The 17,500-nt window shown below is 34.6% G+C and overlaps 1 protein-coding gene and 4 pseudogenes across 1 annotated transcript in view; all 5 read left to right on the forward strand.

Moving 5' to 3' along the window:
- LOC126409678 (protein TIC 214-like) overlaps nt 1–1,618 on the forward strand; it is a 2,647-nt pseudogene extending 1,029 nt beyond the window's left edge.
- Nucleotides 1,619–5,475: 3,857 nt separating this feature from the next.
- Nucleotides 5,476–7,042, forward strand: LOC126409681 (NAD(P)H-quinone oxidoreductase subunit H, chloroplastic-like; annotated as a pseudogene).
- On the forward strand, nt 6,912–7,751 carry LOC126409682 (NAD(P)H-quinone oxidoreductase subunit 1, chloroplastic-like; annotated as a pseudogene).
- A 2,285-nt stretch (nt 7,752–10,036) lies between these two features.
- Nucleotides 10,037–13,519, forward strand: LOC126409680 (NAD(P)H-quinone oxidoreductase chain 4, chloroplastic-like; annotated as a pseudogene).
- Nucleotides 13,520–16,395: 2,876 nt separating this feature from the next.
- Nucleotides 16,396–17,500, forward strand: part of LOC126409679 (NAD(P)H-quinone oxidoreductase subunit 5, chloroplastic-like) — a 2,813-nt gene continuing 1,708 nt past the window's right edge. The window contains exon 1 of the mRNA XM_050075547.1: nt 16,396–17,500. This exon is cut by the window's right edge and continues 1,708 nt beyond it. Coding sequence (XP_049931504.1) covers nt 16,501–17,500 — 1,000 coding nt within the window. The 5' untranslated portion in view covers nt 16,396–16,500.

A 17,500-nucleotide genomic window follows, 5' to 3' on the forward strand; every position in this document is an offset into this window, starting at 1 on the left:
ACAGAGGAGATCTGGTTGAATGGAAAGGAAGAAGATGAATTCGACCTGAAAGAGAAAGAAAAGAATGAACTTTTATGGATTGAAAAATCCCTTCTGTCTCTTCTTTTCGATTATCAACGATGGAATCGACCTCTGCGGTATATAGAAAATGATCGATTTTCAAATGCTGTAAGAAATGAAATGTCTCAATATTTTTTTAATACATGCGAAAGTGATGGAAAGCAAAGAATATCTTTCACATATCCACCTAGTTTGTCTACTTTTTTGAAATGATACAAAAAAAGATGTCTTTTCGCACAGCGGAAAAACTACCTGCGGAGGCCCTCTCTAATGAATGGGTTTCGACCACTAAAAAACAAAGAGATAACTTAAGGAACGAATTCATAAATCGAATTGAAGCTATAGACAAAGGATCTCTTATCCTCGATGTGGTCGAAAAAAGAGCCAGATTGTGCAATGATGAAGAGGAACAAGAATGCTTACCTAAGTTTTATGATCCTCTTTTGAACGGACCTTATCGTGGAACAATAAAAAAAGGGTATTTATATTCAATTAGGAATGATTCAACTACCTCCACACGGGGGTCTACCAAAATGGCTTGGATAAATAAGATTCATGGTATCCTTTTTTCCAAGGATTATCGAGAGTTTGAACGAGAATTGGAACACGAAATATATAAACTTGACGTAAAATCATTATCTACAGGCATTGAGGATTCATCAGTCTCAATTGGTGAATTTACAGAAGAAGCTGAAGAAGCTGAGAAATCAAGAACTCGTTTCAAACAATTTGCTTTTGGGGGAGAAGAAAAAGTATTCGATATGGTTAGAGCTGATCCGAATGATCAAAAATGAGTAATCTTCAAATTGAAGAAATTAAGAAAAAGGTTCCTCGATGGTTATACAAACTGACTTCTGATTTGGATTTTGAAGAAGAGGAGGAGGAGGAGGAGGAAGAAGATGATCAGGAAGAATCCACAGAGGATCACGGGATTCGTTCAAGAAAAGCCAAACGTGTAGTAATTTATACTGACACTGATACCGATGAGGATACTAATATCATTAATACCAATGATAATATCATCAATACTACCACTGATAATATCATTAATACCAATGATAATATCAATAATACTACTGATAATATCAGTAATACCACCGATAGTAATCAAGAAAAAAATAGTGATGATCAAGTCGAAAAAGGTGATCAAAGAGGAAAAGGAAATGGTGATCAAGCCAAAAAGAAAAAGGGTGATCAAGCCAAAAATGGTGATCAAAGAGGAAAAGGAAATGGTGATCAAGCAGAAGAACATGAAATGGCCTTGATACGTTACTCGCAACAATCAGATTTTCGTCGTGATATAATCAAAGGGTCGATGCGGGCTCAAAGACGTAAAACAGTCACTTGGGAAATGTTTCAAACAGATGTACACTCCCCCCTTTTTTTGACAGAATAGACAAAACACCTTTGTTTCTTTTGATATCTCAAGGATGATGAACCTCATTTTTAGGAATTGGATGGAGGAAAAAAGCCCAAAAATACAAACATCTGATTATGTGGGTGAAGGGGCAAAAGAGAAAGAGAAAATGGAGAAAGAACACGAAGAGGAGTATAAAAGAAAGAGGATAAAAGACAGGAGGAGGAACGGATAGCAATAGCAGAAACTTGGGATAATATTATATTTGCTCAAGCAATAAGGAGTTCCATATTAGTAACCCACTCGATTCTCGAAAATACATCATATTACCTTCATTGATAATAGTTAAAAATATTGGTCGTATGTTATTATTTCAATTCCCTGAGTGGTATGAAGATTTGACCGAATGGAGTAGGGAAATGCATGTCAAATGCACATATAATGGTGTTCAATTATCGGAAACAGAATTTCCAAAGATTGGTTAACAGACGGTATTCAGATAAAAATCCTATTTCCTTTCTCTCTGAAACCTTGGCATAGAAAAAAGCTACGATCCCATCATAAGGATCTAAGAAAAAAACAAAAAAATTTCTGTTTTTTAACGATCTGGGGGATGGAAACAGAAGTCCCCTTTGGCTCTCCCCGAAAAAAACCTTTCTTTTTTGAACCCATTAATAAAACACTCGAAAAAAAATTAGAAAAGTCAAAAAGACAGGTTTTTTCTTTCTAAGAATTATAAAAGACAACATAAAAGGTTTTCTAAAGATTCTCAACGAAAAAATAAGATGGATTATCAAAATAGTTCTATTTATAAAAAGAAAAGTGAAGAAACTCTTTTTCTTAGTGACGCGAGTCTATGACCAAGTCAAAATGAAGAACCAAGTCAAAATGAGAAAGATTCCAAAAAAAATCATCCATGAATCACCCATTATAATTGTATCCGGAGATTGGACAAATGATTCACTGATAGAAAGAAAAATTAATGATCTGGCTGATAAGACAACCAAAATCTGGGATCAAGTAGAAAAGATTAGAAAAGACAAGAAAAAAAAACCTCTAACTCCAGATATTGAGGATATAGATATTAGTACTAACAAGGGAAATTTTAGTAATAAAAGAACCGAATCACGGAAACATATTTTTCAAATATCTAAAAAAAGAAGAAGTGCCCCATTAATCTCTAAATGGAACTCTTTTATGAAATCTTTCATTGAAAGAATATACATGGGTATCCTTCTATGTATCACTAACATTTACAGGATCAATGCACAATTTTTTCTTGACTCAACAAAAAATACTTTAAATGGATACACTTACAATGACGAAATAAAGGAAAAGGATACTAATGAAACGAATCCAAATATAATTCCCTTCATTTCGACTGTAAAATCTCTTTCTACTTATACTACTAATATAAGTAGTGATAGTAATTCACCGATTTACTGCGACTTATCTTCTTTGTCTCAAGCCTATGTGTTTTACAAATTATTGCAAACCCAAGTTAGTAACAATATAAGTCAGAATCCATATTTCATTACTACAGAACATATCCTTTTATTAAGGATAGAATAAAAGACTATTTCCATGACTATTTCCATACACGAGGAATATTTGATTCAGAATCAAAACACAAGAAACTGCGGAATTCTGGAATGAGTGAATGGAAAAACTGGTTAAAGAGCCATTATCAATACAATTTCTCCCATGACAAATGGTCTAGATTAGCACCTCTAAAATGGAGAAAGAAAGTCAATCAGCATTTTACGATTAAAAATAACGACTCACCAAAATTGGGTTCATATGAAGAAAAGACCAATTAATTCATTCCGGTAAAAAGGATTATTATAAATATAAATTGGACTTATTGAAGAGTCCGAGTTGCGAAAAAAAAAATTAAAAAACACTACAGATATGATCTTTTATCATATAAATATCTTAATTATGAAGATGTGAAAGACTCCAATATTTATGGATCACCATTACAAGTAAACAGGCACGGAGAGATTTCTAATTACAATACACATAAATACAAATCGTTTTATGCTACAACTATAAATGATAGCCTAGAAGATAAATATACAATTGATAGGGATCCAAATCTAGATAGAAAATATTTGGAATTGAGAATCACCAATTTTTACCCTAGAAACAATATTGAAACTAGGACTAGTACGGGTATCAGAACTTTCATTAATAAAAAAAAGAAAACTACTAAGACTGGGACCAATAAGAAAGATATTCTTTATCTTTATATCAGAATTCATCAAGAAATCCAAACAAAGCAAAAAGAGTTATTTTTTGATTGGATGGGAATGAATGAACAAATGTTAGATCATACTATATCGAATCTGCGCCCTTGGTTCTTACCAGAATTTGTGCCGCTTTACGATCGATATAAGACTAATCCGTGGATCATACCAATCAAATTGCTTCTATTTGATTTTCATGGAAACAAAACAAGCGATCTTTATATAGATCCAAAGGTGGAATCTAATCAAAAAGAAAGATTTAATCCAAAACCAAAAGTAGAATCTAATCAAAAGGGATATCTTGAATTAGAGAATGGGAACCGGGACGAGAAAGAACGACAGCACCAAGGAAATCTTATATCTGATATAAGAAACCAAAAAAAAGATGTTGGAGCAAATTCCGCGGGTTCAGATATTAAGAAACGCAGAAAGAAAAAGAAATTCAAGAGCAAGAAGGAAGCGGAACTAGACTTATTTTTGAAAAAATATTTTCTTTTTCAACTCCGATGGGGTGATTCTTTCAATCAAAGAATGACCAATAATATCAAGGTATATTGTCTACTGCTTAGACTTATGAATCCGAATGAAATTGCTATATCCTCTATTCAAAGAGGAGAATGGGTCTAGATGTAATGCTGATTAATAAGGATTTGTCTCTTCCAGAATTGATAAAAAGGGGAATATTTATTGTTGAACCGGTTCGTTTGTCTATCAAATGGGATGGAATTTCGATTATGTATCAAACCATAGCTATTTCATTGACCCATAAGGTTCAGTACCAAACTAATCGAGGATACCAGGTAAAAAAACATATTGATAAGAATGACTTGAATGGCTCGATTGCACGACACGGAGGAGTGCGTGTGAATGGGGACAATAATAATTATGATTTGCTTGTTCCTGAACATATTTTATCTCCTAGCCATCGTAGAGAATTGAGAATTATAAGCCGTTTCAATTACCGAAATAGGAACCTTGTGAATAAGAATCCAGTATTTTGCAATAGAGCTAAGACTAATGCGCAGGGGTTGAGAAATTTGTAAATAGGGATAAGCATTTTGATACAGATACAAATAACTCTCTAAAATGGAAAGTGTTTCTTTGGCCCACTCATCGATTAGAAGATTTAGCCTGTATGAATCGTTATTGGTTTGATACCAATAATGGGAGTCGTTTCAGTATGTCAAGGATCCATATGTATAAGCAATTTGGAATTCGCTGATGTTACAATCAATTTCCCTCTTTATCACGCGCCTGGTATATGAGAACATGCAAATAAATACATACCTTATGTTAGACTCTGATACACAAGATTCAGTCAGTTAGACTCTGATACACAAGATTCAGTCAGTTAGACTCTGATACACAAGATTCAGTCACATATCAATTGGACCTAGGAATGAATCGACAGAATCTTTTTAGGTCCCTTTCCCTTTCATTCTGTTTCGTGAGCCCAGGAATATACCATCCCTTTGTATCTGAATAAATTTATTGTTATTATTTATTCATATTCATTTTGATTTGTTTGATAGAAAAAAGAGTAATATATGAATCAATCCAGATTATTGTGTACACCAGACAAAATAAATGGTATTATTATTCTTGATTGGGAAGATTTATATCCGTGGGAACAAAAAGAAAAAAGAGAAGAATTTATTTGTATGGTAAAGAATTCGCCCATATCCGTTATTCCACAAGAAGAAAAAAGGGGTTCTGTTGAATTCCAAGTATTTAATTTTACCAATAAGATAGAGAGACTTACTTCACATTTGAAACTGCACAGAAGAGACTATTTATCTCAGAGGGTCTGCGGAAAATTCTGGGGAAACGCCAACGACTGCTGGTTTATTTATCAAAGAAAAATCGAGTGCGTTATAGGGAATTAATTGGTCAATTGGGTATTCGAGAACCAAAAACTGGTTAGTTTGGAAATTCGTTTGAGTTATTCGGTTCATTAGATCTTGAATTTGGATGAACCTCGTTTCATTTTCAGGAATTCATGGAATAATGAATTGGGATCGGAGAAATGGAATAATGAATTGGAATCGGAGAATAAAAACATATGACTGTACCAGACGCAAGAAAAGACCTCCTCGTGGTCAATATGGGTCCTCACCACCCGTCAATGCATGGTGTTCTTCGACTCATTGTTACTCTAGATGGCGAAGATGTTATCGACTGTGAACCCATATTGGGTTATTTACACAGAGGAATGGAAAAAAATTGCGGAAAACCGAACAATTATACAATATCTACCTTATGTAACACGTTGGGATTATTTAGCTACTATGTTCACGGAGGCAATAACCGTTAATGCACCTGAGGAATTGGGAAATATTCAAGTACCTAAAAGAGCCAGCTATATTAGGGTAATTATGCTGGAGTTGAGTCGTATAGCTTCGCATTTGTTATGGCTTGGACCTTTTATGGCCGATATCGGTGCGCAGACTCCTTTCTTCTATATTTTCAGAGAGAGGGAATTGTTATATGATCTATTCGAAGCTGCCACAGGTATGCGAATGATGCATAATTATTTCCGTATCGGGGGGGTAGCTGCTGATTTACCTCATGGCTGGATAGATAAATGTTTAGATTTCTGCGATTATTTTTTAACGGGAGTTGTTGAATATCAAAAGCTTATTACGCGCAATCCCATCTTTTTGGAACGAGTTGAAGGGGTAGGTTTTATTGGGGGAGAGGAAGCCATAAATTGGGGTTTATCAGGACCAATGCTACGAGCTTCCGGAATCCAATGGGACCTTCGTAAAGTCGATCGGTATGAGTGTTATGATGAATTCGATTGGGAAGTCCAATGGCAAAAGAAGGAGACTCATTAGCTCGTTATTTAGTAAGAATTGGCGAAATGACGGAATCCATCAAAATTATTCAACAGGCTCTGGAAGGAATTCCGGGGGGACCTTATGAAAATTTAGAATTCCGACGCTTTGCTGGAACAAAAGATTCAGAATTGAACGACTTTGAATATCGATTCATTAGTAAAAAGCCTTCTCCCAGTTTTGAATTGTCAAAACAAGAACTTTATGTGAGAGTAGAAGCCCCAAAGGGAGAATTAGGTATTTTTCTGATAGGAGATAATAGTGTTTTTCCTTGGAGATGGAAAATACGTCCACCCGGTTTCATCAATTTGCAAATTCTTCCTCAGCTAGTTAAAAGAATGAAATTGGCTGATATTATGACAATACTAGGTAGTATAGATATCATTATGGGAGAAGTTGATCGTTGAAATGATAATTGAAGAAGCACAAGCTATCAATTCTTTTTTCAGATCGGAATCCTCAAAAGAGGCCTATGGGCTCATATGGTTACTTGTACCTATTGTTACTCTTGTATTGGGAATCACAATAGGGGTATTAGTAATTGTGTGGCTAGAAAGAAAAATATCTGCAGGGATACAACGACGAATTGGTCCTGAGTATGCCGGCCCCCTGGGCATTCTTCAAGCTCTAGCGGATGGGGTCAAACTACTTTTCAAAGAAGATCTTCTTCCATCTAGAGGAGATATTCGTTATTTAGTGTCGGCCCATCCGTAGCGGTCGTATCAATTCTACTGAGTTATTCAGTAATTCCCTTTGGCCATCACCTTGTACTAACCGATCTCAGTATAGGTGTTCTCTATGGATCGCTATTTCAAGTATTGCCCCTATCGGACTTCTTATGTCCGGATATGGATCAAATAATAAATATTCCTTTTCAGGTGGTTTACGAGCTGCTGCTCAATCTATAAGTTATGAAATACCGTTAACTCCATGTGTGTTATCAATATCTCTACGTGTGATTCGTTGGAATACGCACTCCTACCTCTTTCTTTGCTTTTTCTAGGAAAGAAGTTGGTTGATTGAATATATAGATAGAACTCTTTTTTATTCATCACTGGGATCTATGAACTAAACCAGATAGTTATATGAGTGAAACAAAACTGCTTATGAATTCGCAGTAAGAAGATCGAGTCTCATTACCTACGTACGAGAGTAAAGTGGAGCTAAACATAAGCAGCGGAAGCTGTTTACCCCAAGTATCGATTAGCCATCAGGACTTGAAGCGGGCGCAAAAGATCAACTGTATGGAATTTTACTCTTGTATTTATTACCATACCGAGGATCCACCAAAACTGAGTGGACGGTTAGGAACACCAAGGTACACAAAAGATTAGTAATGGAGATAATGTAACGTATCCAAACGGATATTTTGACATTACATAAAAGGAGTCATAATGAGGGCTTGAAGTTGGTAGAAATGATCAAAAAGTACTTCCCCGTGATCCCGATCCAGAGTATAGCTCCTATCCACTGATTTAAAAATAACTATCAGGAACGAAGTAATCCTTTATTTATATAGTATAGTCCTTCTGAGAAAGAAGAGAAGAACAGGAAGGAAAAATGGATTGACTATTTATTGTATCTTATGGAAAGATCGAGTTAAGTTATTACTGAACAAGAAACTCAGCAAAAAGAATAAAGGATGAGATGGATTCAGAAGTGTACTTTTTATTTGTTATTATCTTATCGCGGACAGAATCCCACTGGTCTAGTTCACTTATGAGCATTTTGATTCATCTTTCTTTTTTCCTATGGTATGCCGATGTAATACCGAAGCATACCTTAGATTTATTCGTGACCATTGAGGAGCCGTATGAAGCTGAGGTCTCATGTACGGTTCTGGAATAGAGATGGGAACAGTGATGTTATCATCGACTATGATTATCTAACAGTTCAAGTACGGTTGATATAGTTGAGGCGCAGTCAAAATATGGTTTTTGGGGGTGGAATCTTTGGCGTCAACCTATAGGGTTCATAGTTTTTATAATTTCTTCACTAGCAGAATGCGAGAGATTGCCCTTTGATTTACCGGAAGCCGAGGAGGAATTAGTAGCAGGTTATCAAACTGAATATTCAGGTATCAAATTTGGTTTATTTTATGTTGCTTCTTACCTCAATTTACTAGTTTCTTCATTATTCGTAACAGTTCTGTACTTGGGAGGGTGGAATCTTCCTATTCCATATATACCAATTACTGAACTTTTCGAAATAAATAAAACTAGTGAAGTCTTTGGAACAACAATTAGTCTCCTCATTACATTAGCTAAAGCTTATTTGTTCCTGTTCATTCCTATCTCAACAAGATGGACTTTACCTAGGCTGAGAATGGATCAACTATTAAATCTTGGGTGGAAATCTCTTTTACCTATTGCTCTCGGTAATCTATTATTGACAACTTCTTCCCAACTTGTTTCGCTATAACAGAATAGGATATTCCAGATTCTTATCCTCTCTCAAGCAAGAGAAAGAAACATCAAATTATTCATGGATATCACGATATATGTTTCCTATGGTGACTGGGTTCATGAATTATGGTCAACAGACAGTACGAGCTGCAAGATACATTGGTCAAAGTTTCATGATTACCTTATCTCACGCAAATCGTTTACCTGTAACTATTCAATATCCTTATGAAAAATCGATCACATCAGAGCGTTTCCGTGGGCGAATCCACTTTGAATTTGATAAATGCATTGCTTGTGAAGTATGTGTTCGCGTATGTCCGATAGATCTACCTGTTGTTGATTGGCGATTAGAAACAGATATTAGAAAGAAACGATTGCTTAATTATAGTATTGATTTCGGAATCTGTATATTTTGTGGTAATTGCGTGGAGTATTGCCCCACAAACTGTTATCAATGACTGAAGAATATGAACTTTCCACCTACGATCGTCACGAATTAAATTATAATCAAATTGCTTTGGGTCGGTTACCAATGTCTGTAATTGGAGATTACACAGTTCGAACAATTATGAACTCAACTCCAATAAAAATATCTATGGAGAAACCCCTTGATTCAAGAACGATTACCAATTAAATTAAAAATAAGACTAAGTTTTGATCAAAAGTAGGTAAGTTTCTTTCATGTCAGACAAAGAATAACTAGATTTGTGAGGATTATAACTACTTTTTGAATATATAAATATATATAGCCATTATAGCCATAGCCCTTATTTGTTTAATTAAAAATATGAAATTACGAACTCTGTTTCGACTAAAGACAAAAGCAAGATTGGCCCGTTCAATTGATTAACTCAATCTACATAAACCCACACCACGCTGGGGTAAGAACTATTAGATATAAAAAAGGGTAACCCACTTTTTCCCGACCAGTAAGATCATGAGATATTTTGACTTATTTATCGCTTATTTAACACATAATGGATTTACCTGCGCCAATACATGATATTCTTTTAGTATCTCTGGGATCAGGTCTTATAGTAGGAGGTCTAGGAGTGGTATTACTTACCAATCCAATTTATTCTGCCTTTTCCTTGGGATTGGTTCTTGTTTGTATATCTTTATTTATATTCCATCGAACTCTTATTTTGTAGCTGCTGCGCAGCTACTTATTTACGTGGGAGCCATAAATGTCTTAATCTTATTTGCTGTGATGTTTATGAATGGTTCAGAATATTACAATTCTTTTCATTTTTGGACTGTCGGAGATGGATTCACTTCGCTAGTTTGTACAAGTATTTTTTTTTCACTAATTGCTACTATCCCAAACACGTCATGGTACGGGATTATTTGGACTACAAGATCAAACCAGATCATAGAACAGGACCTGACAAGTAATGTTCAACAGATTGGGATTCATTTATCAACAGATTTTTATCTTCCATTTGAACTGATTTCTATAATCCTTTTAGTTTCCTTAGTGGGCGCAATTGCTATGGCTCGCCGGGAATAGATACTTAGAATTGGAAATAACAAACCAACCAAATAAAATAAAGCAACCTCCGTGTAATTGTTATCGCATCTATCTGTCCACCCTAAATTGGAATATTGTTCATGAGACATATTTCAAAGTTTTTGTTAGTTCGACGACCCATTTCAGTGTCTTTTTTGGTACTGTATTTCTTATATATATTATATGGATTGATAATTGAATTAGATTCAGTAGAATCTTCTCATTTAATTAATCGAATCAGTTGAATTGTTGTTTATATTGAAATGAATCGAGATTGACGAGGAGTTGGTCAATGATGCTCGAGCATGTACTTGTTTTGAGTGCCTATTTATTTTCTATTGGTATCTATGGATTGATCACAAGTCGAAACATGGTTAGAGCACTTATGTGTCTTGAACTTATACTGAATGCTGTTAATATGAATCTCATAACATTTTCTGATTTATTTGATAGTCGCCAATTAAAGGGAGACGTTTTCTCGATCTTTGTTATCGCTATTGCAGCCGCCGAAGCAGCTATTGGACCAGCTATTGTTTCTTCGATCTATCGTAACAGAAAATCAACTCGTATCAATCAATCAAATTTATTGAATAAATAAAAATAGTCGGTAGTCGGAACCTTTACTCAAATAAAATATATAAAGACATATACGTTATGTCACTCTGTAGAAGTAAATAGACACTCGACTCACGTTATGGATCAATGGATCATAAGCATGGATTAGGAATAAGAGTACAATAAATTTTATACGTTTTCTTTCTTTATTATATATAACTATAATTCATTTATAGATTAGCAAAACGTGTATTGACTGATATGACCATGTTTGATGAAAGATAAGAGATCAAAGTATCTTGGGCCTATCTCATGAACAGATCAGAAATAGATTTCTAACAAAACTTTATGGTCTAATCACCGATTCGTCTGGTGCCAAAATATTTAATCATTTACTAAAGCTACCAGACCGAAAATTTATGACGTTCCAAAAAAATTAATAGATCTAATGTCACACTCAGTAAAGATTTATGATACATGTATAGGGTGTACCCAATGCGTACGAGCGTGTCCTACAGATGTCCTGGAAATGATACCCTGGGACGGATGTAAAGCTAAGCAAATTGCTTCCGCACCAAGAACGGAGGACTGTGTAGGTTGTAAGAGATGTGAATCTGCTTGTCCAACGGATTTCTTAAGTATACGGGTTTATTTATGGCATGAGACAACCCGTAGCATGGGTCTAGCTTATTAATACGTTACAAAAAACTCCCCTTGAATCCATTTGATTCCTCTTTACCGACAAAAACCCGTACTCGATAAATAAAAAAATCCGAGCGCGGGTTTTTCTGGTCAAATCAAAGTGTATTTTGTCTTTACTATGAGTGATTTTTATTGGTTAACAATCATTGTTGTTTTGCCCATATCCGCGGGTTCCTTAATTGCTCTTTTCCCTCATAGAGGAAATAAGGTAGTTCGATGGTATACTATCTGTATCTGCTTATTTGAACTCCTTCTAACGACCTACGTATTCTGTTATCATTTTAAATTGGACGATCCATTAATCCAATTGGAAGAAGACTTTAACTGGATAAATATTTTTGATTTTCACTGGAGACTCGGAATCGACGGACTTTCTATAGGACCCATTTTATTGACAGGATTTATCACTACTTTAGCTACTTCAGCGGCTTGGCCAGTTACCCGAAATTCGCGATTGTTCCATTTCCTGATGTTAGCAATGTACAGTGGTCAAATAGGATCATTTCTTCTCGAGACCTCTTACTTTTTTTCATCATGTGGGAATTAGAATTAATTCCTGTTTACCTACTTTTATCCATGTGGGGAGGAAAGAAACGTCTGTACTCAGCTACAAAGTTCATTTTGTACACTGCAGGAGGTTCCATTTTTCTCTTAATGGGAGTTCTAGGTATGGGTTTATATGGTTCCAATGAACCAACATTAAATTTTGAAACATTAGCTAATCAATCGTATCCCGTGGCATTGGAAATAATATTTTATTTGGGTTCCTTATTGCTTATGCTGTCAAATCACCGATCATACCTTTACATACATGGTTGCCAGATACCCATGGAGAGGCGCATTACAGTACATGTATGCTTCTAGCTGGAATCTTATTAAAAATGGGAGCATACGGGTTGGTTCGGGTCAATATGGAATTATTACCCCACGCCCATTCCATATTTTCTCCTTGGTTGATGATAGTAGGGACTATTCAAATAATCTATGCAGCTTTAACTTCTCTTGGTCAACGCAATTTAAAAAAGAGAATAGCCTATTCTTCCGTATCTCATATGGGTTTCATAATAATAGGAATTAGTTCTATAACCGATGCGGGACTCAATGGAGCTATTTTACAAATCATCTCTCATGGATTTATTGGTGCTGCACTTTTTTCCTGGCAGGAACAAGTTATGATAGAATACGTCTTCGTTATCTTAACGAAATGGGGGGAATAGCTATACTAATGCCAAGAATCTTTACGATGTCAGTAGCTTCTCAATGGCTTCTCTCGCATTACCAGGAATGAGTGGTTTTGTTGCAGAATTTGTGATATTTTTGGGAATAATTACTAGCCCAAAATACCTTGTAATGTCAAAAATACTAATTACTTTTGTAATGGCAATTGGAATGATATTAACTCCTATTTATTCATTATCTATGTCACGCCAGATGTTCTATGGATACAGGTTATTCAATGTTCCCAAGTCTCACTTTGTGGATTCTGGACCACGAGAAATCTTTATTTTGATGTGTATCCTTTTACCTATAATAGGTATTGGTATTTATCCAGATTTCGTTCTTTCACTATCAGTTGACAAGGTAGAAACTATTCTATCTAATTACTTTCATGGGTAGCTTTCATGGATGGATTTTTTTATGGTTATGGGCAGCACAGAAGATCCAATCCAATAATCCTGCACTGCTGTTTACAAACAAATCAATCGTTGGCTAGACCAATCAAAAGGAAAAGAAGATTTTTCCTTCTATCAAGTCAAAAATGCAATTAAATGAAGGAAATTGTAATCAGAAATATCTGTAGTTTTTATTATTTAACTACAGATATTTCTGATTACATATATATCTTTCACCTTATACATATAATGTATAAATGAGATAATAATATTATGGTTAATAATATTATGGTATATGAGAGGGGTATATGAGAATGAAAGGGTATGTGTACAATCTTTCTATGTATTCTGCAGTTTTTTTCTTCAATTAGATGTTTAATGTGAATGAACCATAACTATGTAGCCCTCTTCCTAATAGATTGACCCCAAAATAGCAGATCCAAATTATAAGAAATCCCATAGAAGCCACAATTGCTGAATTTGCACCTTGCAAACTTTTATTTGTTCTAGTATGTAAATAAATCGCGAATACGGTCCAAGTAATAAATGCCCAGGTTTCTTTGGGGTCCCAATTCCAATAAGATCCCCATGCCTCATTAGCCCATACTGCTCCTGAAAGAATACCTATAGTTAAAAGGGTAAAACCCAAGCCAATGACACGATAACTCCAAGAATCCAATCGCTGAGTCAATTGATACCTGTGATAATTTCTAAACGAAAAATTCACGTATTGGGGTCTCATCAAAAGAAAATGAACTAATTAATAAATGATTGGTTTTACCGAAAATATCTATCTTTCTTCTAAACGTAATGACCAGGAGAGTTATGGATAATAATGATCCACATAAAAGAGCTGCATAGCTCAACAACATCATACTTACGTGCATCATTAACCAACGGGATTGGAGAGCAGGCACTAATATTGCGGATTGATGCATTTTAGTTAAAAGACCCGAAGTGGCAAAGCCTTGGGTTAAAATAGCGCTGGGGCGGTTATTTTACTGAAAAAATTCTTATAGTTTCTAAAATATGGAACTATATGAATAAGGGAGAAACTCCATGAAAGGAACATTAATGATTCATATAGATCACTTAATGGTACATGTTCCCGAATAAATCCAACGAGTAACTAATAATCCTGTTATACAGAAAAAAAGTAGCTATCATGCCTTTTCTGACGAATCAACATAGTCCTACAATTTCATAGACCAAGGTCATCAGATGAGTAGGAATCACAATTGAAATGATCGAAAAAAGATATGTGAGTTAATATATGTCTAAAGTTGCAAATATCATAAACAATCATTTTTTTTTTTAGTGTTTTTTATATAAAAAAGGGACCCTTCCCTTAATTTACCGAATGTAAATATGGTATCGAATTAAAGGATCCGTTGGTCTTTTTTTGTTTAGAGAATGCCGCCACTCGGACTCGAACCGAGATGCTCTAGCACTGCTTCCTAAGAACAGCGTGTCTTACCGATTTCACCATGGCGGCTTGTTCGAAGTAATACCTAACTCATGCATATTCAATCGTCGATATTGAGAGGTTCAATGCAATTGCAATAGATGATTATTGAATCAATCGAAGAATAGCCCATTCAAGTCAATATTTGAAGGTTCCATAAATTGTTACTAGCTACCTTAAAGCTTAGTAATAGTGAATCGATGGGGAAAATAGTGAATCGATGGGGAAAATGGCAATCCCCATCTCGCAAAATCATATAAAAAATGCACTCTATTCACTATATTGAACCTTGTATCTTGCGTCTAATAACGCCCTTTTAAAACACAAAATAAGTGCCATTTTGAGGGCCCAATATATGATACAGAATCATTAATTTAATCCAATCATTGATTGATGTTGATTTAGATCATTTGAAGGGTTTCTTATCACATTATTATTTATTCTTTGCTTTTTTTATTTCATTTTTTTTGTCGTACAAAAAAAACCTTTTGAATAACCGGTAGAAATGGATTTAGCTAAAGAAAAGCTTTTACCGCTGCCCAATATCCCTTTCTCTTCCAAAAATTTCTACGAATATGCTTTTTTGATATAGAAGTACGTTTTTTGGAACCGCCATGCCAAAAATGAACTTTTCTAAGTTGAATGTGAAAGACATGTATTGTTCAAAATAGATCATAATTCTTTATCTATTCATATATCTATTATTTAGTTTATAGATTTTCTTCATAACATACAAATTATGCGCATATAGCATATAATAGGGACTAAAACTAAATTATTGCTAGGGGACTCAAACTCAAGTTGGAGAATAAAAAGAAAGGAGATTCGATTCGCTAGGTAATAACTCTCATAGAAAAAAATAGTTATCTTTTTTTCTCTTTTTGAAGTATTTCATTTATCATTATTATTGCATACAATGAAAATCTCAGAAGAAAGAAAATTGTACTAATTGTTTCATATCTCCATTCATTAGGATCGATGGTATCAACTACCGATGAAATCGACCCCCGCAGATAAATAATATAAAAAAAGAAAAATAAAATAAAATAAAGGTTACAATTCCTATCTCAGTCTATTTCAAATAGACCATATATATAACCTACATATACCTACCGTCCGTAATAACATTTTAATAACAATAACCAGAAATTAATTACCTACATGAGATAAAACAATAAGATTTTCTCTACCAATTGATCCCATTAAAGCATAGCGCCCCCCACGATTCGAATAATACTTTTGTTCAATGATCCATTACTTGAACATACTTGAACTGATTAAGGCAATTTAAGTAACCTCTTACTCACCTTCTTACTTCACCCATATGGGAGGTTACAAAGTATCATAGAATTTCCCACAAGTTCTGGTGGAAGCCCAATCAATCAGTTTTCAAATTAAATTTAAAATTAGTTAATGATTTTGGATAAAAGATCTTGTTGGGTTGAGTTATTTGCGGATCTCATGATCCCAATATCAAAAGCTAATAATTACTTCACCCCTAGTATTAAGCAATAATTTGCCTTAATTATATCATTTGACCAATTCAATTGTAACTCCTTGGGTCAAATTTTAAATAGTCGAGAAGAGCGGAGATAATAAAAAAGAATATTCCTTTCGTATCCTTTATTTGGTTTGTGTTAAAAAAAAAAATAAATAAGAACTGGTGATGAATGTGAATTGGGAACAATAATTAATATAATTAATTAGAAGAAAATAGAGGAAAAAGGTTTGATTTAATTTTATTATTATGGTTATGGAACGCACATATCAATATGCATGGATTATACCTTTCGTTCCGCTTCTAGTTACTATGTTAATAGGATTGGAACTCCTGCTTAATCCGACAGCAACAAAAAATATTCGTCGTATATGGGCTTTTCCCGCTGTTTTATTGTTAAGTATAGTTATGGTCTTTTCCACTAAGCTGGCGATCCAGCAAATCAATGGTAGCTCAATTTATGAATATCTATGGTCTTGGAGCATCACTAGTGATTTTTCCTTAGAATTCGGCTACTTGATTGATCCACTTACTTCTATTATGTCGATATTAATCACTACTGTTGGAATCCTGGTTCTTATCTATAGTGATAATTATATGTCTCATGACCGAGGATATTTGAGATTTTTTGCTTATATGAGTTTTTTCAATACAGCGATGCTGGGATTAGTTACTAGTCCCAATTTGATACAAATCCATATTTTTTGGGAACTAGTGGGAATGTGTTCCTATCTGTTAATAGGTTTTTGGTTTACCCGACCAATTGCAGCAAATGCCTGTCAAAAAGCGTTTGTGACCAATCGTGTGGGGGATTTTGGTTTATTATTAGGAATCCTAGGTTTTTATTTAATAACAGGTAGTTTCGAATTTCAGGATTTATTCGAAATATTCAATGATTCGATCATTAATAACAATGAGATGAATTCCTCATTTGCTACGCTTTGTGCCTTCTTATTATTCCTCGGTGCAGTTGCTAAATCTGCGCAATTCCCACTTCATGTATGGTTACCTGATGCTATGGAGGGACCCACTCCTATTTCGGCTCTGATACATGCGGCTACTATGGTAGCCGCAGGAATTTTTCTTGTAGCTCGGCTTCTTCCTCTTTTCATAGCCATACCTTACATAATGAATATCATATCTTTGATAGGTGTAATAACGGTACTATTAGGAGCTACCTTAGCTCTTGCTCAAAGAGATATTAAGAGAAGTTTAGCTTATTCCACGATGTCTCAATTGGGATACATTA

This window comes from Nymphaea colorata, unplaced genomic scaffold (genome assembly GCF_008831285.2).
Source record: "Nymphaea colorata isolate Beijing-Zhang1983 unplaced genomic scaffold, ASM883128v2 scaffold0726, whole genome shotgun sequence".
Lineage (NCBI taxonomy): Eukaryota > Viridiplantae > Streptophyta > Magnoliopsida > Nymphaeales > Nymphaeaceae > Nymphaea > Nymphaea colorata.